The sequence below is a fragment of the Ornithorhynchus anatinus genome, chromosome 5, assembly GCF_004115215.2.
Source record: "Ornithorhynchus anatinus isolate Pmale09 chromosome 5, mOrnAna1.pri.v4, whole genome shotgun sequence".
Lineage (NCBI taxonomy): Eukaryota > Metazoa > Chordata > Mammalia > Monotremata > Ornithorhynchidae > Ornithorhynchus > Ornithorhynchus anatinus.
Window position 1 is genome coordinate 104,918,010 of NC_041732.1, and position 13,177 is coordinate 104,931,186.

The 13,177-nt window shown below is 60.3% G+C and overlaps 1 protein-coding gene across 1 annotated transcript in view; it reads right to left on the minus strand.

The window, feature by feature from the left end:
• CDS2 (CDP-diacylglycerol synthase 2) overlaps positions 1 to 13,177 on the minus strand; it is a 38,574-nt gene that overhangs the window by 15,445 nt on the left and 9,952 nt on the right. Inside the window, exons 2-6 of the mRNA XM_029065832.2 lie at positions 7,444 to 7,583; positions 5,635 to 5,731; positions 4,373 to 4,470; positions 1,804 to 1,943; positions 137 to 195 (exon numbers count right to left, since the gene is read on the minus strand). Of these exons, the coding sequence (XP_028921665.1) occupies positions 137 to 195; positions 1,804 to 1,943; positions 4,373 to 4,470; positions 5,635 to 5,731; positions 7,444 to 7,583 (534 nt within the window). The remainder of the gene's footprint in view (positions 1 to 136; positions 196 to 1,803; positions 1,944 to 4,372; positions 4,471 to 5,634; positions 5,732 to 7,443; positions 7,584 to 13,177) is intronic.

Consider the following 13,177-nt stretch of genomic DNA (forward strand, 5'->3'; position numbering starts at 1 on the left):
TCGCCCGCGGTCACCCGGCCGCCGAGCGGCCGAGCCGGGGCCTCGGCCCCGCGACCCGTGCCTCCCAAGCCCGGGCTCCTTCCCCTGAGCCGCGCCCCTTGTCGAGCAGCCATCAGCAAGTAGCCCCCGGCCTCACCATGTAGAACTGCAGCCGGTAGTGTTTCTTCACCAGGCTGAGCACGAACATGCAGAACCCTGCGGGGGCCGGAAGGGACAGGAAGCGGGTCGGTCTCCCCCGGGGGCGACGCCGCAGACCCGCAGGCGGGGCGCCGCGCCGGGCGCCGGGGCGGGTCCGGCACCACAGGCCCGGGAGGCGCCTCCCCGGCCCGCCCCGACCTGACGGTCCCGGGGGGGGAGACGGACCTTGGACAAAGGGATGCCGGACGTGGACGGAGGCGGCGCGGGGAAGATCCGAGCGCGAGGGCGAGGCGGGAGGGAGCGGGGGAGGGGGAGAGGAGGGCCCCGTCGGGGAAGGCCTCCCCGGAGGAGGGGGGCCCGAGCCCCCTCCCGCCGCGGGCCCCGCCCGGGGGTCTCCCCGAGTGACCGCCGCCTCCCCCGGACCCCCCGGTTCCTTCCCCCGCCGAAGGACGATGATAGAAAATGATAACGTCGGTACTCGTTAGGCTCTGCTAAGCCCTAGCCCGGGCTCCTTCCGCCGGGCCTCGCTGCTCCTCTACCCGGCGCTCGGCGCGGCGCCCGCCACCTACCTAAGAGAAGCCACGTGGCTCGGTGGCGGGAGCCCGAGCTTGGGAGTCAGGGGGCGTGGGTCCGAATCCCCGCTCGGCCGGCCGTGTGACTCTGGGCCGGTCACTTCCCTCCTCCGGGCCTCGTCGTGAAAAAACGGGGATGAAGCGTGGCTCGGCGGAGAGAGCCCGGGCTTGGGAGTCAGGGGGCGTGGGTCCGACTCCCGGCTCCGCCGCCTGGCGGCCGGGTGACCGTGGGCGAGTCACTTCACGTCTCTGGGCCTCGGTTCCCTCGTGCGGAAAATGGGGATGGGGACCGGGAGCCCCCCGGGGGACGGCCCGAAGACCCTGCGTCTCCCCCGGCGCTCAGGACGGTGCTCGGCACATAGTGAGCGCTTAACGGATACCAACGTCGTCGTCATCGTGAAGACCGGGAGCCCCCCGGGGGACGACCCGTTGACCTCGCATCCTCTCCGGCGCTTAGAACGGCGCCTGGCACCTAGTGAGCGCTTAACAAATGCCAGCGGTATTCCCCTTAGAAGCGGCGGGGCTCAGTGGAAAGAGCCCGGGCTTGGGAGTCGGAGATCACGGGTTCGAATCCCGGCTCGGCCGCTGGTCAGCTGTGTGACTTTGGGCGAGTCACTTCGCTTCTCTGGGCCTCGGTTCCCTCACCTGGAAAATGGGGATTAAGCCTGTGCGCCCCAAGTGGGACGACCCGATGACCCCGTATCTCCCCCGGCGCTTAGAACGGTGCTCTGCACAGAGTAAGCGCTTAACAAGTACCGACATTATTATTATTCGAATCCCGGCTGGGCCGCTCGTCAGCTGTGTGACTGTGGGCGCGTCACGTCGCTTCCCTGGGCCTCGGTTCCCTCATCTGTAAAACGGGGACGAAGCCTGTGAGCCCCACGGGGGACGACCCGATGACCCCGTATCCTCCCCGGCGCTCAGAACGGTGCCTGGCACCTAGTAAGCGCCTAACGAATACCAACATCATCATCATCATCATCATCATCATCGAGGCGCTCGGCACATCCCCCACGGAGCGGGGGGGGAGGCGGGCGCCAGGTAGGCCGGGGAGCGTCCGGCCCACTCCCCGCGGGGCCGGGCCCGCGCTGACCGGTGAGGTAGAGGGCGAAGGAGATGAAGCGATGATATCGGCTGAGGATCCTCAGCGGCTCCTCCCTCTGCACCAGCGTGAAGAAGTAATCCGTCACCGTCTCCCCGTAGAAGAAGTAATTGACACACAGCAGGAAGTACCTGCCCGCGCCACCCAGGCGGAGGGGGAGAAATGAGAAAAATAAGAATGATCGTGGCACCCGTTAGGCTCTATTTCCCCGGCGCCGCGGCCGAGCCCCTCCGGGCCTCGGTTTCCTCGTCTGGAAAACGGGGGTGGAGAGCGGGAGCCTTGCGGGGACGGGGACCGGGACCCGACTGGCTCGGATAACCCCGCGCCCCCCCCCCCCCCCCGGCGCTTAGTACGTAGCAGGCGCTCGACGAGTACCATCTTCCGTGAGCTCGGCGCTAGGTACGGTGCCCCGCACGCAGCAGGCGCTCGACGAGTACCATTTTCTCTGGACTGTGAGCTCGGTGTGGGCTGGGATCGTCACTGCTCACTGCTGTATCGTCCTTTCCCGAGCGCTCAGTAATAATAATCACAGCTCTCTGCACGTAGTAAGCGCTCAGTAAATACCACTGAATGAACCAATATCGGTATCTGTTAAGCGCTTACCGTGTGCCGAGCCCTGTTCCAAGCGCTGGGGTAGGGAAGCAGCGGGGCCCAGTGGAAAGAGGCCGGGCTTGGGAGTCAGAGGTCACGGGTTCGAATCCCGGCTCTGCCCCTCGGCAGCCGGGTGACCGTGGGCGAGTCACTTCACTTCTCTGGGCCTCAGTGATCTCCTCTGGAAAACGGGGATGAAGACCGGGAGCCTCGCGTGGGACGACCCGATGACCCCGTATCTCCCCCGGCGCTTAGAACGGTGCTCGGCACATAGCGAGCGCTTAACAGATACCAACGTTATCATTATCATTATTATAGTAGGCGCTCAACAAATACCATTTTCTCTGGACTGGGAGCTCGGTGTGGGCCGGGACTGTCACTGCTCGCTGCTGGATCGTCCTTTCCCGAGCGCTGAGTAATACTAATAACGTTGGTATTTGTTAAGCGCTTACCACGCGCCAAGCCCTGTTCTAAGCGCTGAGGTAGATACGAGGTCATCAGGTTGTCTCACGGGGAGCTCACAGTCTCCATCCCCATTTTCCAGATGAGGGAACTGAGGCCCAGAGAAGTGAAGTGACTTGCCCAAAGTCACACAGCAGACAAGAGCCTCGACCCCTGACTCCCAAGCCCGTGCTCTTGCCACTGAGCCACAATGCTTCTCCCGCAGTGCTCTGCGCAGGGTAAGCGCTCGATCGATACGACCGAATGAATGAATGAAAATAATAATACTAATGTTGGTATCTGTTAAGCGCTTACTATGTGCCGAGCACCGCTCTAAGCGCTGGGGTAGATACGGGGCAATCAGGTCGTCCCACGTGGGGCTCCCGGTCTTCATCCCCATTTTCCGGATGAGGGAACTGAGGCCCAGAGAAGTGAAGTGACTTGCCCACGGTCACCCAGCTGACAAGCGGCGGCCTGGGATTCGAACCCACGACCTCTGACTCCCCGGCCCGGGGTCTTGCCACTGAGCCACATGACGGAGCGGTTGGGGGCATAGGAAGGGAAGGCGTTCGTGGCTCAGTGGCAAGAGCCCGGGCTTAGGAGTCAGGGGTCATGGGTTCCGATCCCGCCTCCGCCACCTGTCAGCTGGGTGACTGTGGGCGAGTCACTTCACTTTTCTGGGCCTCAGTTACCTCATCTGGAAAATGGGGATGAAGCCCATGAGCCTCACGTGGGAACGACCTGATGACCCTGTATCTCCCCCCGCGCTCAGAACAGTGCCCGGCACAGAGTAGGTGCTTCACAAATACTAACCTAAATATTCTAAATACTAAATACTATTGACCTAAATAGTATTTAGGTAAATACTAAATAGTACTGAGTAGTATTTAGTACTACAGAGTAAATAGTATTTACCTAAATACTAAACATTCCTTCATTCGATGGCAATTCCTGAGTATTTAGGGCTAAATACTAAATAGCCTTTCCCGAAATACTAAATATTCGTTCATTCGATGGCACTTCTTGAGTATTTGGTACTAAATATTAAAAAGCATTTACCAAAATGCTAAATCTTCATTCCTTCGATGGCATTTCCCCAGTATTTAGTAGTAGATACTACACGGCATTTACGGAAATACTAAACGTTCATTCCTTCGATGGCACTTCCTGAGTATTTACTACTAAATACAAAATAGTATTTACCGAAATACTAAACATTCATTCACTCGAAGGCATTTCCTGAGTATTTAGTACTACACAGCATTTACCAAAATACTAAATATCCATTCCTTCGATGGCATTTCCTGAGTATTTAGTGTGTATTTAGTACTAGATACTAAATAGCATTTACCGAAACATTCATCCATTGGATGGCATCTCCCGCGCGCTGACTCCGCGCAGAGCACTGCGCTAAGCCCTCGGAGAGCACAACTCAGGAGTGAAGCGGGGCAATCCCTGGCCGACGAGGGGCTCGGGCGAGGGGTCCCGGGTCCCCCGCCCCCCGGCCGCGGCCCCCGGGGGCACTTACCAGCTGAGGGTCCTGAACCAGGGCAGCTCGTAGGAGTGATAGACGTTGTAGCCGATGGTGATGATCTCATGGAAACATTTAATCTGGACGCACATCACCTGCAACACACACGGGAGTCGCTCGACTCCCCCGGGCCCCGGTGACCTCGTCTGGAGAATGGGGACGGGAGAACGGGGCCCCACGGGGGACGGGGACCGCGTCCGACCCCATCTGGCCCCTTGCTGGGGCAGGATCGTCGCTATCTGCTGCCCGACTGGACTTTCCGGGCGCTTGGCAGAGGGCTCCGCACACAGTCGGCGCTCGATAAATACGACGGAGCGGATGAATCCACCGCGGGGCTCAGTACACTGCCTAGCACACAGTAAGCGCTTAGCAAATATCAGAATTAGCGCTCAATAAATACGATGGGATGAATGACTCCACCCCAGTACTTGGTACAGTGCCTGGCACACGGTAAGCGCTCACCATATATCAGGATCGGCGCCCGGTAAATACGATGGAGCGGATGAATCCACCGCAGGGCTTAGCACGGTGCCTGGCACACTGTAAGCGTTTATCATATATCAGAATTAGCGCTCAATAAATACGTTGGAATGAATGAATCCACCCCAAGGCTTAGTACAGCGCCTGGCACATTGTGAGCGCATATCATATATCAGAATTAGCGCTCGATAAATACGACGGAATGAATGAATTCATCCCGGGGCTCAGTACAGCGCCTGGCACACAGTACGGGCTTATCACATATCAGAATTAGCGCTCGATAAATTCGACGGAATGAATGAATCCACCCCGGTGCTCGGTACAGTGCCTGGCACACAGTAAGTGCTTATATATCAGAATTAGCGCTCAATAAATACGATGGAATGAATGAATCCACCCCGGTGCTCGGTACAGTGCCTGCACATAGTAAGCGCTTAGCAAATACCAGAATTATTATTATGTACGAGGCCGGTGAGGGGTCCGTCCCTCCTCCGTACGCGGCAAGCCCCGGGACAGGAGGCGGGGCTCTGCGGCTGTCGAGAAGGGGGCTCGATCCCTCACCCTGGGGGGATGTTGCCCATCCCCACCGTACAGATGGAGAAACTGAGGTACAGAGAAGTTAAGGGACTCACCCCCGGTCACACGGCAGGCTGACGGGAAGGGGCCAGACTCGAACCCGGGTCCTCCGGCTTCCGGACCGGCTGTCCGGGGAAGGGGAGGGGGGTCCACCGGGGTGGGGGTCTTGGGGGGGGGGGGGGGGGCGGAGGGGGGTCACTTACAATGACCATGAGCACCAGGGGTCCCAGGTAGATGATGACGAAGAAGAAGCCGATCATGGCCAGCGTCAGGATGCCCCGCACCCACCAGTTCTTCCACCTGCGTCCGCGGGAGAGAAAACACCGGTCGGAGCGGGAGCGCGGGCCCGGGAGTCCCGGGACCTGGGTTCGACTCTCCGCGGGGCCGCTGGGCGACCCCGGGCAAGGGGCAGCGCTTCCCCAATAACGAAGGGTCCGGGGCGGGGGGCGGCCTCCGGATAACGGGGGGCCGCCCTAAGGGGGTATCCCGGGTGGGGATGGCTCTCCGGAGAAGGGGGAGAGGGGGGTTCGGCCCCTCCGGAATGAGGGATGTGGGGTGGGCGTCCCGTCACGTGACCCTAATGGAGGTGGGGAGAGCCGAGGAGAAGGGATGAGGAGCGGGGCTGAGGGGGGATGAAGAGGGACGGTGAGGGGAGGAGAGATGAGGAAAGCTGAGGAGGGATGGGGAGGGGTGAGGAGAGCAGAGGACAGTTTAGGAGGGATGAGGAGGGATGAGAAGGAAGGCTGAGAGGGGATAAAGAGGGATAAAGAGGGATAAAGAGGAGAGCTGAGGAAAGCTGGGGAGGGATGAAGAGGAATGAGGAAGGATGAAAAGGAATGAGGAGAGCAGAGGAAAGATGGGAAGAGCGGAAAGCTGATGAGGACTGAGGAGAGCTGAAGAGGGAAGAAAAGGGACGAGGAGTGCAAAGGAAAGTTGAGGAGAGCAGGGAAAGCTGAAGAGAACCGAGGAGAGCTGAGGAGGGATGAGGGGAAGGGCTGAGGGGGGATGGTGGAGGATGCCGAGGGATGAGGAGGAGGGATGAGGGGGAGGCCTGAGGGGGGATGGAGAGGAATTAAAGAGGAGAGCTGAGGAAAGCTGAGGATGGATGAGGAGGGATGAGGAGAGCAGAGAAAAGTTGAAGAGAGTAGTGGAAGGCTGAAGGGAACCGAGGAGAGCTGAGGAGAGATGAGGAGGGATGAGGAGGAGGGCTGAGGGGGGGATGACGAGAGATGAAAATGGAGGAGGAGAGGAGAGGAAAGTTGAGGAGAGCGGTGGAAAGCTGAAGAGAACTGAGGAGAGAAGAGGAGGGATGAGGAGGAGGGCTGGGGGCGATGAAGAGGGATGACGAGGGATAAAGAGGAGAGCTGAGGAAAGCTGAGGATGGTTGAAGAGGGATGAAAAGGGATGAGGAGAGCAGAGGAAAGCTGAGGAGAGCAGTGGAAAGCTGCAGAGAACTGAGAAGAGCTGAGGAGGGATGAGGAGGGATGAAGAGGGATGAAGAGGAGGCCTGAGGGGGGCTGAGGAAGAAAGCTGAAAGAGCTGATGAGGAGGAAAGCAGAGGAAGGTTGAGGAGAGCCGAAGAGGGCTGAGGAGGAGGGCTGAGGAGGAGGGCTGAGGAGAGCAGTGGAAAGCTGAGGAGAGCTGAGAAGAGCAATGGGGGGCTCGGGGAAAGCTGAGGAGAGCTGAGGACAGCAGCGGGGGGCTTCAGAAGAGCGGAGGAAAGCTGAAAAGGGCTGAGGAGAGCTGAGGAGAGAGCAGTGGAGGGCTGAGGAGGAGAGCGCAGGAAAACTGAGGAGAGGTGAGGAGAGAGAGAGCAGTGGAGGGCCGAGGAGGAGGACAGCTGAGGAGCCCCGAGGACGGCTGAGAGCGGTGGAAAGCTCGGGAAGGCGGAGAAGACCTGCGGAGAGCTGAGGAGCCTGGAGGACAGCTGAGGAGAACAGGGGAGGGCTGAGGAGAGCGGTGGAGAGTTGTGGCCCGATGAGGACAGCTGAAGAGGGCCGAGGAGGGCCTACCTGGAGGACAGGTTGGAGAGGGCCCTGTTGAGGACCTCGGGCGTGTCGTCCCCCGGGGCCGGGGCGGGCGGGTGCCCCGCCTGACCCTCACCGTCCGACGCCGTCTCTCCATCCACCCGCGCCGCCGGCGGCTCCGGCTCCTAAGGGGGGAGAACGGTGGCGGGTGAGGAAACGGGGGCCCAGCGCTCGGCCTCTCCCCGGCAGCGCTCGGCGGGGATTTCGGGAGGGACGAGCGTCGGCGCACACGGCGGCTAGAGCGCCGAGACTCTTCGGGCCCGGGCCGGGCCCGCCGAGATCTCTCCGCGCTGCCTTCCGCTCCCGGGGGGGCCGGCGGACGGCAGATTCCTTCGTTCGATCGTATTATGGAGCGCTTACGGTGTGCGCAGCACCGTACTAATCGCTTGGAAAGTAAAATGCAGCAATAGAGACAATCCCTGACCGCGACGGGCTCAAAGTCTAGGGCCGGGGGGAGGCAGACATCAATACAAGTAAACGGACGTCGAGAGAAATAAATAAAAGGGCTGATATATACGTAAGTGGTGCGGGGCGGGGAGCCGGGGGAAGGGGAGAGGGAGCGAGTCACGGTGACGCGGAAGGGAGAGGGAGAGGAGGAAGAGTGGGGCTTAGGCAGGGAAGGCCTCTTGGAGGAGGTGGGCCTGAAATAAGGCTTTGAAGCGTGGGAGAGGGATCGTGTGTGGATTGGAGGAGGGAGGGCGTCCGGGCCGGAGGCGGGAGGCGGGACGCGGGCCGGGGGCGGGCGGCGGGCCGGGCGAGCCGGAGGCCCGGGGAGGAGGCGAGCGGCGGCGGAGGAGCGGAGTGTGCGGCCCGGGGTGGAGGAAGAGGAGAGGAGGGAGGGGAGGGAAGAGGGGGATGGACGGGCTTTAAGGCCGCCGGGGACCGGTTTCTGTCTGATACGGAGGTGGATGAGCAACCCCTGGGGATATCTGAGGAGGGGGGTGACAGGTCCTCAACGTTTCGGCAGAAAGAGAATCCGGGCAGCGGAGTGAAGTAGAGACTGAAGTGGGGAGAGGCAGGAGGTGGGGAGGTCGGAAAGGAGGCTGATGTAGAGAATGATAATGATGTTGGCATGTGTTAAGCGCTTACTATGTGGCGAGCACCGTTCTGAGCGCGGGGGGAGATACAGGGTAATTAGGTTGTCCCATGTGTGAGAGGGGTGGGAGCCTCTGAGCTTTACTGTTTGGGGAAAAAATGAACTGTAAAATAATACTACTAATAATAATGATGGTATTTGTTAAGCGCTTACTATGTGGCGAGCACCGTTCTGAGCGCGGGGGGAAGATACAGGGTAATTAGGTTGTCCCATGTGTGAGAGGGGTGGGAGCCTCTGAGCTTTACTGTTTGGGGAAAAAATGAACTGTAAAATAATACTACTAATAATAATGATGGTATTTGTTAAGCGCTTACTATGTGGCGAGCACCGTTCTGAGCGCGGGGGGGAAGATACAGGGTAATTAGGTTGTCCCATGTGTGAGGGGGGTGGGAGCCTCTGAGCTTTACTGTTTGGGGAAAAAATGAACTGTAAAATAATACTGCTAATAATAATGATGGCATTTGTTAAGCGCTTACTATGTGGCGAGCACCGTTCTGAGCGCGGAGGGAGATACAGGGTAATTAGGTTGTCCCAAGTGTGAGGGGGTGGGAGCCTCTGAGCTTTACTGTTTGGGGAAAAAATGAACTGTAAAACACTACTACTAATAATAATGATGGTATTTGTTAAGCGCCTACTATGTGTCGAGCACTGTTCTGAGCGCCGGGGTAGAAACAGGGTCATCAGGTTGTCCCCCGTGAGGCTCACGGTCTTCATCCCCATTTTGCAGATGAGGACACTGAGGCCCACAGAAGTGAAGAGGCTTGCCCGGGGTCACGTGGCAGACAAGTGGCGGAGCCGGGATTCGGACCCACGGCCTCCGACTCCCGAGCCCGGGCTCTTGCCGCCGAGCCACGCGGCTTCTTGACCAAACGGAGCCACTGCCTCCCACACGGGTAGAGCCCGGGCCTGGGCCTCAGAAGGACCTGGGTTCTGATCCCGGCTCCACCACTCCTCTGCTGTGTGACCTCGGGCCGGTCACTTCGCTTCTCTGGGCCTCGGCTCCCTCATCTGGAAAACGGGGATCGCGACGGCGAGCCCCGAGTGGCACAGAGGCTGTGTCCAACCTGATTCGCTTGGCTCCACCCCGGCATTTATTACAGGGCTTGGCACATCGTAAGCACTTAATACCGACATTATTATTACACCGCTCTGCCCTCTGTTCCACCCCCTCCCCCCACCATAGCGCTCGTACATATCTATACATATCTATAATTCTATTTACTTCTATTAATGATGCGCATATATCTATAATTCTATTTATTTATACCGACGCCATGGAGGCCTGTTTCCTCGTTTTGTTGTCTGCTCCCCGCTTCTAGACTTTGAGCCCGTTACTGGGTAGGGATGGTCCCTATCTGTTGCCCAACTGTACTTTCCAAGCGATCGGCAGAGTGCTCTGCACGTAGTAAGTGCTCAACGCGTACGAGCGAATGCAGCGTCCGGCACACGGTGAGTGCTTAACAAATACCACGATTGCTATTAATGACAATAACGATAACAACGCGAAGACTCATTTATTTACAGCCGAGGAAACCGAGGCCCGAGCCCAACACCCTCGTGAGGCAGGGAGAAGCTGGTATCGATACTCCCCCTCCCCCGCCGAGCCGTGCGGGGTGAGGAAACCGAGGCCCAGAGAGGGTGAGCGGCCAGCCCAAGGGGCCCAGCGGGCCGCGGGGGAGAGTCGGGGCCGGGGTCCCCGGCCTCCGGGCCGCCGGACGCCGCCGACCCGGCGCTTCCCGACGGGGACGGAGGACGGGCCTCGATCCGACGCCTCCCGCCAGACACCCTCTAGGCCGGAAGCTCGGCGCGGGCCGGGAACGTGTCCGTCTGTGGTCGCACTGTCCTCTCCCAGGCGCTTACCACAGAGGAAGCGCTCAACAGATACCACTGACCGACCGACTGCCGCACCCTGTGCGGAGGGGCTGATGCTAGTGCTAGTGGCTTGTCCAAGGGCCATCCGCTTTCTTTGGTCCTTGCCCGTCGTGACGAGTGAGTAGGCGGACGGGGCAGCACTGGGCGGTCCCACAGCACTTAATAATAATAATGATAATAATGACAGTATTCGTTAAGCGCTTACCACGTGCCAAGCACTGTTCTAAGCACTGGGGGAGATGCAGGGTAATCGGGTTGTCCCCCATGGGGCTCACAGTCTTAATCTCCATTTTGCAGATGAGGGAACTGTGGGCCAGGCAAGTGAAGTGGCTTGCCCGAGGTACCCAGGCGATAAGGGGAGGGGCCGGGATTAGAACTCACGTCCTCTGACTCCCGACCCTGTGCTCCTTCCGCTGAGCCGCGCTGCTTCTCGATAACTTAGGCTCCTTACGTATCTGTCATTTTATTCGTTTCTATTGACGTCTGTTTATCCGTATCAATGTCCGTCTCCCCCCGGCCCTAGCCAGGGAGCTCGCCGTGGGCAGGGGCTGTCCCTCTTTATTGCTGTACCGTGCTTTCCCCGGCGTTTAGTGCGGTGCTCTGCACACAGTAAGCGCTTAACAAATACGACCGAATGACTGACCGACTGAATGAATGAACGAAGAGGCCTCCCGGGAAACGCGGCTCGGGCCGGGCCCGCCCATCCCGGCGGGGGGGAGGGAGTCAGAGTCAGAGGGCCGGAGACCTGGGGGCCGGAGAGCCGGGGGCGGGGGGGCGGGAGCCCGGGGGTCAGAAAGTCAGAGGGCCAGAGTACCAGGGGACTAGGGCGCCGGGGGGGCCGGAGAGCCAGGGGGCGGAGAGCCAAGAGGGCCGGAGAGCCAGAGGGCCGGAGAGCCAGATTGCCAAGGGGCCGGAGAGCCGAGAGGGCCAGGGGGCCAGAGTGCCAAGGAGGCCTGAGAGACGGGGGCCGGAGAGCTCTAAGGGGCCACGGAGCCAAGAGGGCTAGAGAGCCGGAGGGCCGGGGGCCAGAGAGCCGAAGGACCGGAGGGCCAGGGGGCCAGAGGGCCAGAGGGCCAGAGAGCCAGAGGGCCAGAGGGCCCGGGGGCCAAGAGGGCCAGAGAGCCAGAGTGCCAAGGGGGCCTGAGAGACAGGGGGCCAGGGGGCCAGGGGGCCAGGGGGCCAGGGGGCCAGGCCAAAGATCTGGTGTCCAGAAAGCCAAGGGGTCAGAGAGCCAGAGGGCCAGAGGGCCAGAGAGCCGAGGGGCCGGGGAGCCAGAGGGCCAGAGGGCCAGAGGGCCGAGGGGGCAGACGGCCAGAGGGCCAGAGGGCCAGAGGGCCAGAGAGCCGGGGGGCCAGAGGGCCAAGGAGGCCAGAGAGCCCGGGGGCCAAGAGGGCCAGAGAACCAAGACGGCCAGAGAGCCAGAGTGCCAAGGAGGCCTGAGAGACGGGGGGCCGGTCGATGCCCGTCGACGTCTTTCGCTGCATCTCTATGTCTATATTTCTATTCATTTCTATCGACGCCCGTTGACTTGCTGCGTCTCTATATCCGTAATTCTACTGATTTCCGTCGATGCCCGTTGACTTGTCTGGATGTGCGTATCTATAATTCTATTCATTTCTATCGACGCTATGGATGCCCGTTTACTGGTATTGACGCCCGTCTCCCCCCTTCTAGAGGGTGAGCCCGCCGTGGGCGGGGATGGTCTCTGTCGCCGCACTGTCCTCTCCCGAGCGCTCGGCACAGCGCCCTGCCCACAGCCAGCGCTCAATACGTAGGGCCGGATGAACGAACGAACGAACGGAGGAGGTCCGAGGCGGGGGGGGGGGGGGGGGGACGGGGACGGGGGGACGCGGCGGCCCGGGGGGCCGGGCCGCCGCCGCGAGGCTATTTTGGGTTTCTCCCTCCGGTTGGCAGAGAGACGACGGCCGACGGGTCTCCGTTTCCTGACGGGAAGGGGAGGGCGGGGGAGGGAGGCGGGAAACGGGTCCGCCGCGTTGTTCTGTTAAATCCTCTCCCCGGCGCTCAGTACCCGGCTCTGCACGCGGTAAGCGCTCAATAAATATCGCTGACCCTGTCGCACTCCCCCTCTGGGCCGTCGGCCCGTTGCGGGCAGGGAACGTGTCCGTTTACGGTTCCGCTGTCCCCTCTCGGGCGCTCGGTCCGGTGCTCTGCGCTCGGAAAGCGCTCAACAAATACGACTGCCCCTGTCGCGTTCTCCCTCTAGGCCGTCGGCCCGTTGCGGGCAGGGAACGTGTCCGTTTAGGGTTCCGCTCTCCCCTCTCAGGCGCTCGGCACAGTGCTCCGCACATGGAAAGCGCTCAATAAATACCACTGCTGACCGGCTGTCTCCGTTGTACTCTTCCTCTAGACTGTCGGCTCGTTGCGGGCAGGGAACGTGCCTGTTTATGGCTCTGTCGTCCTCTCCCAGACGCTCAGTACAGTGCTCTGCACATAGGAAATCCTCAATAGATACCACTGTCCGTTGCCTGACTCCTCTGTGATAAAAAATAATTAATAATTAAGGCATTTGCTGTACTCCCCCTCTAATAACGATAATGTCGGTGTTTGTTAAGCGCTTACTAGGCGCAGAGCACTGTCCTAAGCGCCGCGGGAGATAAAGGGTCATCAGGCTGCCCCACGTGAGGCTCCCGGTCTTCAGCCCCATTTTCCAGATGGGGGAACTGAGGCCCAGAGAAGCGAAGCGACTCGCCCACGGTCCCACGGCTGACAAGGGGCGGGGCCGGCATTCGA